This window comes from Zingiber officinale, chromosome 7A (genome assembly GCF_018446385.1).
Source record: "Zingiber officinale cultivar Zhangliang chromosome 7A, Zo_v1.1, whole genome shotgun sequence".
In the NCBI taxonomy this organism is placed as follows: Eukaryota; Viridiplantae; Streptophyta; class Magnoliopsida; order Zingiberales; family Zingiberaceae; genus Zingiber; species Zingiber officinale.
This window is the reverse complement of record NC_055998.1, coordinates 108,864,136-108,879,085: the sequence shown is the minus strand read 5'-3', so window position 1 is coordinate 108,879,085 and position 14,950 is coordinate 108,864,136. Positions and strand designations below refer to the sequence as shown.

The 14,950-nt window shown below is 33.5% G+C and overlaps 1 protein-coding gene across 3 annotated transcripts in view; it reads left to right on the top strand.

The window, feature by feature from the left end:
• Positions 1-14,950, top strand: part of LOC122001977 — a 110,218-nt gene that overhangs the window by 80,955 nt on the left and 14,313 nt on the right. For all 3 annotated transcript variants that reach the window (XM_042556976.1, XM_042556977.1, XM_042556975.1), the window contains exons 23-37: positions 4,778-4,989; positions 5,180-5,267; positions 5,393-5,512; positions 5,774-5,892; positions 5,973-6,045; positions 6,127-6,246; positions 6,626-6,694; positions 6,772-6,942; positions 7,033-7,080; positions 7,225-7,366; positions 9,104-9,201; positions 9,427-9,571; positions 9,650-9,732; positions 9,825-9,935; positions 10,181-10,255. In XM_042556976.1, coding sequence (XP_042412910.1) covers positions 4,778-4,989; positions 5,180-5,267; positions 5,393-5,512; positions 5,774-5,892; positions 5,973-6,045; positions 6,127-6,246; positions 6,626-6,694; positions 6,772-6,942; positions 7,033-7,080; positions 7,225-7,366; positions 9,104-9,201; positions 9,427-9,571; positions 9,650-9,732; positions 9,825-9,935; positions 10,181-10,255 — 1,674 coding nt within the window. The remainder of the gene's footprint in view (positions 1-4,777; positions 4,990-5,179; positions 5,268-5,392; positions 5,513-5,773; positions 5,893-5,972; positions 6,046-6,126; positions 6,247-6,625; positions 6,695-6,771; positions 6,943-7,032; positions 7,081-7,224; positions 7,367-9,103; positions 9,202-9,426; positions 9,572-9,649; positions 9,733-9,824; positions 9,936-10,180; positions 10,256-14,950) is intronic.

The window sequence follows — 14,950 nt, the reverse complement described above, 5'->3', positions numbered from 1 at the left end:
TTTTAGATTATTTGCATGTACCTTTATCAAAGAAACATGTGTATGTTTTTTTTGTCATGAGAGAGACTATTACCAAGCAATTTCCCACAGCCTTTACCGAATGAAATCTCAGTACTTAATCCAATCCTTATAAGAAGCCACATTGCACTTGGTCTTCTGAGCTTTTCTTTATTTTTAACCTTCATTGAAATCACCAAGAGAATTTCTTTTCAATTAACAATGAAGTTGCGACCACAACACTTTGCAACTATTCTTACTGCTGCTCCCCAATCATATTCATGTTAGAGGAAAAATAGGATCGGGAGAGGGAAGATTGGATATCGCTAGGGAGATCGTGAGAGGGAAGATGCAGGGCATAGTTATTAAAGGTTCTTGCCTGGCTACACCTAGGCACGCGCCTTGTGAGAGGTGACAGGTGCACTCGAGGCATGATTTTTCTCACCTCATTGAAACAAGACCTACGGATGCAAATCAGGCCCAAAAATTTTTTTTTAAAGCTCAACCCATATCTTTAATTACCCTTTTAAATAATTACATAGCATGCATGGGGCACTTATTTCTCTCTTGGTGAATGAAACTGGAGTGATTTTGAACATATAAGTACAAATATTTAAGAACATATTAAATAAATTTGTTATAAAAAATAAAATTTTGTTTTGTGTGAAGCTTCATTCCAAAAGAATAAATAAGTTGAAGCAAAAAAGACTAAATAATTTAGTTTTTATTAAGTATAATAGGGCTTTGAGTCGTTGATATGATATGTGTGATGTTGTCGATCCTATTTCTTTTGATGAGATAGACAATAGCAATGAATGGTTGATGGGGGATTGAATGATAACACTTATTAAGAAAATGATTTAGTACTTGATAAGGGCAACTACATCAAAAGGAACTAATAGAAGATCTTCTATAAGCCAACTTACTGATAAAGCAGAGGAAGAAATTGGTCGAGGAAACCAATGAAGATTCAGCTATACAAATATGAAATATCCTGTGATGATGATATGATTGAGGAAGATGCTGAAGATTTTGATGATTTAGATATTTGAAGTTGTTTTGCTTTAATTTGAATTATGTGTATAACATATGTATTTGCTAGTGAATTTTATATTTGCATTATTATTCAATAGTTTTATTAGTGAAATATTTTGGCAAAAATTCCCTATATACGTTTGAATTGTAAAGCTTTATACCCAGAGCACCTTACTTCGATAAGATGTGCGCCTCATCTTGCGTCATGTGCTTGAGGCCCCATAACACCTATATGCTTTTGAGTGTTTCACGCCTTAAGTAAGTATGATATATGGGTAGCAATGAACATAGGCAGCACCGACACATGTGGTGTCGTGAGTGGGGAAAGTGGAGAACACACCAATTTGGAAATTTTGAGTTTGATTTATTAAATTTGTAATTTTGCAAAAAGTCCAATATATTTTGTACGTACAACTAGACCCCTTTAAAATTTATGGAATATAACACAAGGGCTTTTTTTTTCTTGGAGTCAATGCTCTATAATATAAGTAATACATTTGTCTTACTAATTCAATATAAGTCATCAGACAACTCCAAAAAAAAACGTGGAGCCAAAGCTCTATTGTATAAATGATGCATTTTTTGTTTTATTAATTTGTATAATTATTCACATAGTTTCTTCAAAGTTTAAAGTTGAAGCTCTATACTATATAGTAGTCATGTAGCTCTTTTAGAGGGCTTAGTACTACAAACAGTTATGCAGCTCTTTTAGAGGATGGAGTCAAAATTCTATACTATAAGTAGACATATAGCTCTTTTTGGAGCATAGCTGAAGCTCTATAGTAGTAATACTAACACAACTCTTTCAAAGTATGGAGTTGAAATTTTATACTTTAATATTCACACAACTTTGTTAGAGTACCGAGTTGAAGTTCTATACTGCAACTAGTCATGCACCTCTTTCAATGGATGGAGCCCAAGCTTTATACTACAAATAATCACACAACTATTTCACAGGATATTATAAGTAGTCACATAATTCTTTCATAGGGCGGAATCGAAGTTCTATAATGTAAGTGATGCATTTATTATCTTGTTTATATTACTAATAATGCAACCCTTTCATAGCACGAAGTCAAAACTCTATAATTAGTGCTCCATCCATTATCTTGTTAATTTAGTTTAAATCATCATGTAACTCTTTTAGATGACGGAACCAAAACTCTGTAATGTACTTTATTTATTATTTTGTTTTTAACATAATTAATTATGTTCTTTAATTCATCATGTTTTTTTAAAAGGGAACAAAAAAAATAAACATACAATAGTGAATATAAAAAGACAAGTAATATGGGAGAAAATTGTCAAGCAATAAGAGTAGAGATAGAATATAAATAATTTTGTTTACAATAACTGCATAATTATATCATCTATTGCAAATTAAATCTCACGCAAGCTATATGTAATAAAACAAACAAGAAAAATCCACCTAAATCGCCTTAGAACACTCTACGCTTCTTTTACTGGTGGATCATTCATTTCCACAAGTAACTAGCTAAGGCCACTGCCACCGACAATTGCGTTCACGAGTGATTGCAAAGCCATCTATCTCATAGATACTGCAGATTCAGCTTTAGCCATTGAAAATAATGCTTTCACTATTTTCTCTAAATCTTTAGTAGTTAGAGATCCACAAAATAATGAAGGCTTCCGCGAAGTCCCAAAACGCGCTTCAATAATTGTTCACAACAATGGTAAAATTGTTGACCTCAAGTGAAATTGATCACCTCAATGTGAGATCTGCGAGACTATGCTTTCCATGTGATCTTGAGATGGAGATGGCTTCACTTGTGGTTCACAATGATGACAATGGCTTTGCTAGTGGCCTGAATTAGCTGCAAGGCTTCTTTCACAGTTTGTGACAAAAATCGACAACTTAGTTGTGTTTCTTATGCTTTCGTGAGGGCAGTGATCATCATTCACTTATTTTCTCTTTCATTCTTCTCCCCTTTCACCTTCTCAACACAATGACACACAAGTTTTTAGCACGCTCGACAACTTAGTTCAAATAAGTGATTTGAAGTCCCAATAATGAATCTGAGCTCTCCCATCATGCTAATCTCGAACTCTTTTTTTGCATACAACTTTTAAATCACTGATTCAAGAATTCATTACTAGCACCAAAAAAACAACAGACAGTAGTACAAATAATAAATCATTTTGATCATGCTCAATACTAAAACTTCTCTGACCTTAGAGCCTTGTTCATTCAAAAACTTTGTAGGTAATTCGTACTTAACTCTAGGAGCTTTCGTTTAACATATAAAGCTTTTTTAAGTTTGAAAATGTGGTCAAGAAATTCAATATTTTTAAAACCTCGCCATGGTCCTACATAAAGCTCTTATAGTAAAACCATTTAAAGATGCACTACCGCCCATTTGAAAAAGATCTAAACTATTAATTACGGGATTATTATTTTGATTAATCTCTTTAGATAGTCCTCACGTTATACATCAACTTTGCATTTACATGTGTTTTACCAATTACAACTAGAACCCTAGTTCTTACTTCCCCATCTTGTTTAAAGATACTATAAAACTTTTGTTATCATTTTTTGGAGAAGCAAAGTTGATTTGAGGCTGAAGAAGCTTTATCGGAATGCCTATACATTATGAAATTTTAAACTATATATATATATAAAAGCAGGGTAAGACTGCGTATAATGGATCCTTCCCCGGGACCCCTCATGGTGGGAGCTTCATGCATCGGGCTGCCCTTATATATATATATATATATATATATACACACACACACACACACAACGGTAAAGTTACTGTCAAGTGACCTTGAGGTCACGGGTTCGAATCGTGAAAACAGCCTCTTGCAAAATGCAAGATAAGAATGTGTACAATTGGCTCAATGTGGTCTGCCCAGCACCTTCCACTGCAACATATGACTATATGGATATATCTACATATATACACTTCGATGCACAAAAAACTATTCTCTTTGGAATTGGGTTTCGAGATATCCTCTTTGATGACATTGTTCTACATGAAGATCACTTTGCCAAAATTTGTTCCACTAATGTGTGCAGAGCAATGTGTTTTCTCCTTGAGCACAGACTCTTTTAGCACATTCTTTGTAATGTCAACTACAAGAATTGACTTCAGTTGGTCTCCTTATAGCTCAAGGAATACTTTCTTGTGATGTTTGTGTGCCATGGTAGACTTTCAGAGGGATTGTTCTCCTTGTCCTCAAGTCAGATAGTTAATCTATGTTCATTCTTTGAATCTATCCATTGATAACCATCGTACACCAGTGATCAAAATATTCATGTTACAATGAAGTTTTAATTGGGAATTCCTTGATGATTTTTTACCACGTGTATAGTGTCTTTTTCATCTTTTTCTTTTTTCTTTTCATTTTTTTTGTTTATAACTTTCTCCTATATTTACATCGCCTTGAAGAAATAAGCTTGCATCAGAACTGTTTTTCTTTGGAGACAACTGCAATCAAATAGTCTTATTTCTCATTTGTCAAAATGTTCTTATCCGGTCAACAAACTACGTGCTAATTAGTTTAAACTAGTGTTATTGCTCTACCTTGACTACTTATTAATAGTAAGTTTTAACTAGTTTAAACTAGTGTTATTGCTCTACCCTGACCACTTATTAATATTAAATTTTAACTTTGTTATTGAACTCGTCTATTCCGTTTCTGGTCTCCATCTTCTGCAAGGAAATATATTATTTTATTGGTTAGGTGGCTGATTTTGTAGAAGCACTGCTCTTTTACTTGACAGGTATACGAGGCATTAACTGGTGTGAGAGTTGAAGGGAAAATCCCTATCATCAGTAAAGCAGATATTTTCAAATCCCTCCCACCAGAATGGCCCACCAACCCCTTGTGTGTTACTTCACTACAATGTGAAAATACATCAAAAGTTCTCGTAGTATTAGATGATGATCCCACAGGAACTCAGACGGTTCACGACATAGAAGTCATGACAGAATGGTAGGCATCCAGGAAATCATACCACAATTATCTCTAAGAATTTTAATTAGTGGATCTTATGATTATTATCCCATGTTTACCTTAGGCTTTCCATGATTTGTTTTGCAATGACTAGCAAAATTTTAGTGCAGTATATGATTTTTTAGATAGGCCATTTCTCCTTATTGATTGCAAAAGTCTGGAAATGTAGGAAAGTGGATATGCTTGTTGAGCAGTTCAGCAAAAGACCGAAATGTTTTTTTATATTAACTAATTCAAGATCTCTGACCACTGAAAAGGTATAATCTATAGCCATTTTAAGAGGTCATATCAATCTGTCTGTCTCTTATCCAAAGAAATATTATTATCGGAATCGTGGGTTGTTTTGTTCTTTAAGTAATAAACTACATCTGCCTTTTCACAGGCCATTTTGTTGACAAAAGATATATGTAGAAATGTAGAAGCTGCAGCTGCAATTGTTAGTGGCATTGACTACACAATTGTACTAAGAGGTGATTCAACTCTTCGGGGTCACTTTCCTGAGGTAAAGGTTTGAATGTATGTTTGTTTTGCAATCGCATGGGGAACCATACCTTTTTTGTTCTTAGACAGCCCTAAGATGAAAATGTTACACATGCTATGTGGAGTGTCCATAGGCACTGGTGATATATATTAATGAGGCATAGAGTACAGTGGCATGCAAATTTCGACACTAGCGTATACTGGAGTTTTTGCTCTCTTTTTTGGTAGATCAAATAATGTGCAAAGTTTTATCTAGATTATCTAATTGTAAATGTATTTCCAGGAAGCTGATGCTGCTGTATCAGTACTAGGAGAGATGGATGCATGGATTATTTGTCCTTTCTTTCTACAAGGAGGACGTTATACGATTAATGACATCCACTATGTTGCTGATGCTGATAGGTCAATACTCAATTCACTCATTGGAATTGTGAATTCTAAAAACCAACCTGCCTTCAAGTTTCATCATGTCTCTTATATAGGCTTGTTCCTGCTGGAGAAACTGAATTTGCCAAGGATGCTGCATTTGGTTACAGTTCTTCCAATCTAAGAGAGGTAGAGTTAATGATAAATTTGTCAGCTTGATTGTTACTTCAGTTCAGGGTTCAGCGAATGACTAGTCAATATAAATTATAGTGGATTGAAGAGAAAACTAAAGGACGAGTTGCAGCCAGCAATGTATCTTCAGTTTCTATAAACCTATTGCGTAAAGGAGGGCCAGCTGCTGTTTGCGAACTTCTTTGTAACCTGAAAAAGGTATGCAAAGATTGACTTAATATCTGCTAGCTTCTTTTAAATTTGCAAGATGCCACTGGTATTTCCTTAAATTTTATATTCTAGAGTAGCAAACCAAGCTACTACAGATATGCCAGAAATGCTAAACAATGTTGCTATACAATGCAGAAGTAATTAATCCCTGGAGTTGGCAACCTAATCTAAAAAGGGTGCTCTAATTCATTCTTCCATTAGACAAGAACTGGGATTGTAGCTTATTTGAAGTTCATCTCATTTGAAGCCCATTGTTTTCTTTGAACTCTTATTTTTTATCATGTTTGTGTAGCATAGTGTTGATCTCGCGCATGCTGCAGTCAAGTCATTTTTGATATAAATCTTAAATGCATTCCATGTCTGTCAGGGTTCTATTTGCATTGTAAATGCTGCAAGTGAAAGAGACATTTCCGTTTTTGCTTCAGGAATGATCCAGGTATGAATATGAGCTTCTCTGTTTCCAAGCTTACCCATTTAAGATTTGCTGCATCTTAGTTCTCTAAACCTTTACAGGCAGAAGTCAAAGGAAAACGTTTCTTATGTCGTACTGCTGCAAGCTTTGTATCAGCTCGAATTGGAATAGAGGCAAAACCTCCTATCCGTCCAAGTGATGTTGGCATAACCAAAGTCAATACGGGAGGCCTCATAATAGTGGGCTCATATGTTCCTAAAACCACAAAACAGGTCTATTCTTCTCTCTTTATGCCTGTGTTTCTTGTGTGATTTCAGATGACTTAATCATGCTCTTTTATTTTTTCTATGACGTATGCTCAGGTTGAAGCACTTGTATCAAAATTTGCTGACAAACTAAAATGTGTTGAGGTAAGTTACTCTTTCAAATCAACCATGAAATTTCTATCAATTACATGAAACTTTTCATCATGTGATTATTTTGTGTTGCATATACAAATTTCCTTGTTTTCTTATTCATGTGTCGTTGAGTTATGGCATTTTTCTCTGGAGCAGGTCTCAGTTGAAAATGTTTCCATGAAATCATTTCAAGAACGGGATGAAGAGATCAATCGTGTAGCTGAAATTGCGAGTGTTTCTTTGAAAGCAGGGAAGGATACTCTTCTGGTGACCAGCAGGCAACTTGTTACTGGAACATGTCAGTATTTTCCTTTCTTCTCTGTTTGTGCATTTTCTTTTATTTGTAGACTTATGATTTTATCCTTTCTTCTATGTTTGTGAATTTTCCTTTACATGGACATATGCTTTCAGAGTTGTTATGGACTTCCAAGATTTCATGGATTTGTTTATAGAAAGAATAGAATTACCATTCTAATTTTAGCATGTCCCAACTTGGTCATCTTAAGCTTACATCTCACAAAGTCCAAAGCTATAGACTCCGTTTTTTTAAACTCAACCTATCAATACAATGTGAATCTTGCTCTTCCAAAAAAGTTACATACTTCCATAATAGACTAAGATGGATCATCTATTTATGGAATAATGTACCCAATATATATCAATATATATCCCAAAAAAGAGGCCTTTCCTCAAAAGCGGAATAGTCTTACATCAATCACATCCAAATTGATATATATATGCCTAGTGGTCAAATACCTTAAAATCTTCCCAATGATTAAGATACGGTGCCCTAAATAATTACATCCATAGAAGGTACAAGCTATCTTGAGCAGTGGTTCTTTATTTTTCTACAATTTTAGTGGGGCGTGAGGATAGAATGATTAATGAAGAATATCTAAATTCACATGAAATGAATAGAATATGTGAAGAATCAAGGATCGAAGTGTCGAGCCGTGCTAGTCTGCACACAAACGGAATTTACCGCTCCACCTGTTAACCAACACACAAGATGACTTCATCACATCAAAGAATTTCTACATTTGTAACTTCAGAAATATCATGCATTCTTGCACACAATAGAATTATCCCATGTCAAAGAGAATCAAAATATTTTCATATTTTTATCAAGATGCATATAGGCAAAAGTTTCAATAGACAATCATCCTAATATTTATGGAGTTATAAACCCACCTGACCGCCTACTAACTCACTCCAGTCATCTCTACTTGCCCAGTCTGCTTATCCTGCTTAGCCCATCCAATTTGCTTAGCATGCTTAAGTTGGCCTATTTGGGGCACATTGCTAATCCTAGGAACCAAATTCACTGCTAGAGAAAAGAGTAACTCTTTTTGAAGTCACTGGCATGCATTGTTGAGTTGTAAATCCACCAATAAATTCTTGAGTAATATTAGTTTTATTGCTTGACTTATCTCAACAACCAAAGAAATTCACAAGACACTTTCAAATAATCCTTGTACTAAGTATATATGGGAAATTTTGGACTGTTGATCTTGATCTATGTGCTTTCACTATATCATAATTATATCTATTCATAGAGAACAGTGTTTAATTATTTGGGTATTTGGTTTATGAAATGTATGATCCTTCTTCCTCGTCAATCAGTCAGCCTATGCATTTTCATTGACTGGCACAGCTATGGGCTACATAGATTAGTGAACCAAATCTTTACAATGCAAGATTGATGCCAAACAGCAGTATGTGAACTGGCTGATTCAGGTGGATAGACCATTTAGATGCTTCTTTAAGCAATGTCCGTGTTAATGTTTCGTCATGTTGGCTTTACTCATGCACCACTGATAGAGAGGACCACATATGTACAAATAGTCGGCCCTTCTATGTACACCTCATCAATTAATGACTGTGGGGGGATTGGCCCTACTTTCCATAAAATGATGCATTTTATGTGGTTTTCATTTAAACATCTCCTATGTCATCTGCACACATTGAGTTAATGGTGACACCCAGATAACTATTTTCCTTTAAATATCATATGCATTTCTGTGCTCATATGCAGCTCCTGAAGAAAGCCTAGATATCAATTCAAAAGTCAGTTCTTCTCTGGTTGCTATTGTGCAACGGGTTATTACACGCCCCCGTTATATCCTTGCCAAGGTACACAGCAAACTACCATGATGCCTCTTATGTCTCCCTCGTGTGATGAACCTTTTACTTCCATCAGAAGTGCTCTTTTATTTTATGATAATGTATAAAATTGTTTTCTGCATTTGAACGCTATGCAATATTGTTGAACTTATGAAAACTGCAATGCATGTGCAACTTTAATAGCAAAATTTACATATGTATTTTTTCATTCTAATCTTCAGTTTTGATGGTCAGGGTGGAATTACTTCTTCAGATATTGCTACAAAAGCTTTAGAAGCAAAGCGTGCTATGGTAATTGGACAAGCATTACCAGGTATTCCCTTATGGCAGCTAGGTCCAGAAAGCCGTCATCCAGGGGTCCCATATATTGTTTTCCCAGGTTGTATAGGTCTCTACAACACACCAATCCAGATCGCCATCACTATATTTCCTAAATATTAGTTTTGATTTCTAACAGGTAATGTGGGTGATAACAATGCTCTTACTGATGTTGTAACGAATTGGATTCGCCCTCCTTGGTCAACAAAAGACATTCTTCGTGTAAGCTTGTGTTCTTTTTTACCATATTAAAGATTGTGCTAACTGAAATCTATATTGACATATATTTGTATACTTTAACCTTCTGTCATAAGGATGCTGAGAAGGGTGGATATGCTGTTGGAGCATTCAATGTATATAATCTTGAAGGAATTGAAGCAGTTGTTTCTGCAGCTGAGGCTGAAAATAGTCCTGCAATTTTGCAGGTACAAAATACCAATTATTGATTTGCAAAGTAAAATGAATAACAAGTATAGTTTATAGTTTTCAGATGTGTTTGAAAGTGTATTCTAATTTCTCCTAGTTGAAAATTGAAATAAGCTGGACATTGCAATCTGTGATCTAATGCTTAATATGATCAGCTTTTCGTGTACACAATATTGTCTTTGACTTCTCCCAACAATTTCCTTCAATTTTCAATGCTTAGTTATCCTACTTTTGTTGTTGCCAGGTTCACCCAGGTGCTCTGAAATATGGTGGTGCTCCTTTAGTTTCATGTTGCATTTGTGCTGCTGAAATGTCCAGTGTAAGTGCTTGTTATCTAGAGTTTGCACTCTTGTAGGAAAAATGATAAAGTCTCCACAATTTGTAGTCAACTTCGTTATTTTCTCGCCTTTAAATTCTAAGCATTCAGTTTCCCAACTCTTAGCCTACCCCAATAGTCCTTATCTGCACATGTCTGACATGACTTGTTGCTTTTGTTCTTCAAATTTGCAACTTTACTGATTCAGTTTGAGATTTAGAGAAACATTTAGGGTTTTTCTTTAATGTTTGCAGTTTTAAATCTCTTCAATTTTATTGAATTTTACTAGTTTTTTAAAATGTCTAAGTTGTTTAGATTTTTTAGAAAAGACTGTAAAAAGTTTCTGAAATACAGTAAGTTATTTAAAAAAAATGGTCTTATAGTCACTTGATAAAAGGATCATGGGTTTTCTAACCTTTAAATTAATATTTTTTTCGTCATTAGTCGAGAGGTTGAATTTTTGTTAGCACAATTAATTCGTTTTGCATTAAATGGTATCTGAGCCCCACTTACCGTGACATTACGAAGTCCCCTTTGGATCCATTCATGTTATATCCTGCACACCACCATGGCAGACCGTCTCCACCCACATTGCCCAATCAAACCAACACTATTTTCTCCAATCACCTTAAACGTCAACTGCTTGTCCACAGCATCATCATCCAAAACCTCACCAACCAAATAAACTTAGTTTTTTCTACTTCTCTGCCATCTTTGCCATTCTTGCTTTAGACTAGCCATCACTCCTGCATCTTGTCATGATTCCATACTCTTAACCAAAGTTTCCATTAATTACTTAAGAAGTTTTCTTGTCATGCCGCCTCTTTGAGAAAGATAAAAAAAATCAAAAGAAACAAAATATTTAAATGGTGAGTCTGTTTTGGGATATAATACAAAGTCGAAAATCATTCTAACTCCGATTTTAAGAGGAATTTACAAAAAGGAAGTGATATCAAATACCGTGGCAACTTTAACATCCACAAAACTTGTATAATTTTAGCAAAATACAACCGCTCCTATTTAGCCGGTAATTTAATTTTTTGCATTAAATTAGTTTTTCACATGAAATTTCTACATAACATCATATGTCCTTGAAAACATGAATATACACCCTCATCTATTATCTCTTAGGTATTTCCATCAACTTTTTAATAAAGATTTAAGTGATTAACTTAACTTACGTAATTTAAGTAGGTTAAATGAGTATAGAAATTTAAATTTTTATTGTAGAATTCAAATTTCACAAGTAGAACAAGCTTTAAATGAGGCACAAATAGAAAAGTAGTTAGACTAAATAATATTCGGATAGAGGTATGAAAATGCCTACCAAAATAAGGTATGGAATAACTTATACAGTTATTTAGCATAATATTGAAAATGAAAAAAATACTTGATTAATGGAGGGTAAGTATTCTAATTCTCTTATATAAGAACAAACGAGGAGTACAAAATTGTGCAAAATATAAGGGTATTAAACTAATGAGTCATACTATAAGGAAAGAGTACTCTAATTCCCAAGCTTTAAATTGGGAAAGAGTAATAGAAAAAAAATTAAGGAAAGAGACCCGACTAAAAATCAATTTGGACTTATGCATGGACGGTCGACAATAAAAGTTATACACTTCTCCGGTAACTAATTAAAAAGTATCAAGAATAAAAGAAAGATCTACACATAGTATTCGTTGACCTAGAAAAAACTTTATCAAGTTCTAAGAGAAATTATACGGAAAATTCTAGAAAAGAGAGATGTTAATGTAACATATATTGAACTAATTAGGATATGTACGAAGATGTAAAGTGAAGACTTCAAGTGGATTAAGCGAAGTGTTTCCGATAAAGATAGGGTTACATCAAGGATTAGCTTTAAGTCCTAATCATCGATGAATTCACTGGATACATCCAAGACACGGTACTATGGTACATGTTATTTACAGGAGAGACATGAAGGAGTAACTGCTAAACTCGAATCTTAATGGGAAATACTGGAAGTCATGGTTACATCTATTGAAGGAAAATTCCGAGAGACACGTTTAAGATGACACTAACATGTACTTAGACGATAATAAATGCTCCACTTAGTCAATGTGAAACTATAACAAATATGCACATCAAATGAGGAAGTGGAAGACTAAAAAAAGACTTGGTTAGAAACAATAAACTATATTTAAATATAGATGATGATATAGTAGGAGATAGAGCCTAATGACATAGAATGATCCATATATCCGACCCCACCTAGTGGGATAAGATTTGGTTGTTATTATTGTTTATGCATTATCTCTTATCCTACTTTAACCATCATTTACCAAAAAAACAAATGTCATATTTAGTTTAATTACATCTATTTTATTATGTTTCAGACTTCTGTTTATAAGAACCATTACTTACCAAAAATCTTAGGTCAACATGTTGAAAAGAAATTACAACCCACTACTATAAAAGAGATGAGAGATTTATTAAAATCAAAATAAAAAATGAGCTTAGATTTATGAGAATTAAAATGAACCATCCAAATGATTTAGAAAATATTACCATTCATATAGATATAGCCCTATGAATTATAAAACCCTCACCTACTATCACCCAATCCTATGTGTAAAGAGAACTCGCCATATTTCTAGAAATGATTAACTCTAGTAAGTTTTGATATATTTGGATAAAAGTTTTGTTTTTTTATAGAAGAATGGATCCTCATGCATTCCTTGATTGTTTAATTGAAATAAAATACTTCTTTGACTATCATGACATGTATGATTTGCCAAACTCACCTTTAGTGAACCTATTAGGAAATATTGGCGTGTGCCTAAGCCTTTAGTGATGGTACAAAACCTATTAGATATTGATTCGAAATGGAATGCAAGCTTAGATAAAATATGTTACACCGTACTTTAATGATAAATATAAACAAATTTATAAGGCTAAAATAAACAGCACTGAAGCAGAATACCACATAAGTTGTGAATATGATTTAAAATTTCGTTCCATACTAAGCGAAATGGGCAAAATTTCTTATTCTACGAGTTGCTCGGGACCGACACCTACTCGGTTCGCCACCGTGGGGTCATAGAGGCACTGTGATCTCACAGTGAAATCTGTGGAGTTATGGAAGCGTCGCGATCCGGCGGTGATTTCCGTAGGGTCGGGGAGGCCACCACGACCTTTGTGGGTCACAACGGGGATACTCGGGCGCTTGCGGGCATGCAAGTTGCAAAGGCCACCATGACCTTTGTGGGGATGCCCACGAGTGCGTGAAGGAGACATCGTGCGCATGCGGGTGGGATGTAGAAGAAGAAAAAGTTAGGTTAATAATTTCAATCAACTCCTATCTATAAATAAGAAAATCTAAACATGTTTAATCAAACCCTAATAGAACTATCACATTAATCCCATATTAATTTTTTTTTTGTATTTAGATTGTTTTTTTTATTTTTAATTAATATATTTTATATTAAAAATATCAAAACCATATTGACACAATACGGTACCGAAATTGTATCGTTCCAATCATAAATAGAAACTTCGATATGACTTGAGATTTTAAACCATGGTTGTGATATTAGCAAAGAACCTAGGTCGACCCTTCGATTCATTAATGGTCTGTGACCAAAAATTCTACCGGAATACAAGTTATTTTTATTTATTTAAGTAGAGGATGTTTGTTATAAAGGCCAAAGTATTGAAAATAATCTTAGTCTTGGGAAATTTCACAGGATAATTATTCTTCTACCTGACCAAAAAGACACCTAAAGCTTTCACCTTATTGAAATTTCATAATTGAAGTACAAGACCTAACCTAAAAAAAATTCTTGATTGAGATAATGGTAAAAGATGCTTCTAATAATTAGATTGATCTGTTGATGACTTAATTGTAAAAAGATATATTTTATAACTTAACCTCAAAAGACTCCTGATAACACCAAAATTTTAGGAGATGTCCCCAATAGTTTGACTTCAATTAACTCTCTTAATGTCTTGACCGGAGAAAAATCCTCTGACTTAGACTTTTAAAGAGACCTCCAATAATGCCTTAAGTAAGCCCCTTGATATTTAACCCTTAAAGAGCCTCTTGTCAATTTGTTTTCTTTTGAAATCAAAAGACCCTCAAAACCTTAACTCTTAGTTGGAAGGGAGTACAATGAAAACCATCTTTCATCAAAAACCCTAGGGTGTGTTTGGTTCAAGTTATCATGTATAACCTTGGTTATGTGATTATCAAGTAATCACATAACCAAGGTTATGGGGAATAAAATATAACCAAATGTTGTTTGGTTCAACCTAGGTAATACAACAAAAACTTGTTTGTTTGAAGATTTTAATAAATAACCTAGTTTAATATTTTACTATATTACCCTTAGTTATAAAACTAACCATATATTATTATTATTATTATTATTATTTAAACTCTACGTTTTTTTATTTTTTCTTTTTCACATTTTTCTTTATTTTTATGTGTTTTTTTTATTTTTTTATTTTTTTTTGTTTTTTTATTTTTTTCATTTTTTATTTTGTTAAAAAATTTTAAAGTTTTTTTATGTTTTTTATGGTTTTTATTTATTTATTTATTTTATATATTTTTTTTCTATTTTCCATTTTTTATATATTTTTTAAATTTTTTATATTTTTTTTATTATTTTTTACGTTTTTAATTTTTTTAAAAAAAAAAATTACGTTTTTAATTTTTTTAAAAAAAAAATTTAC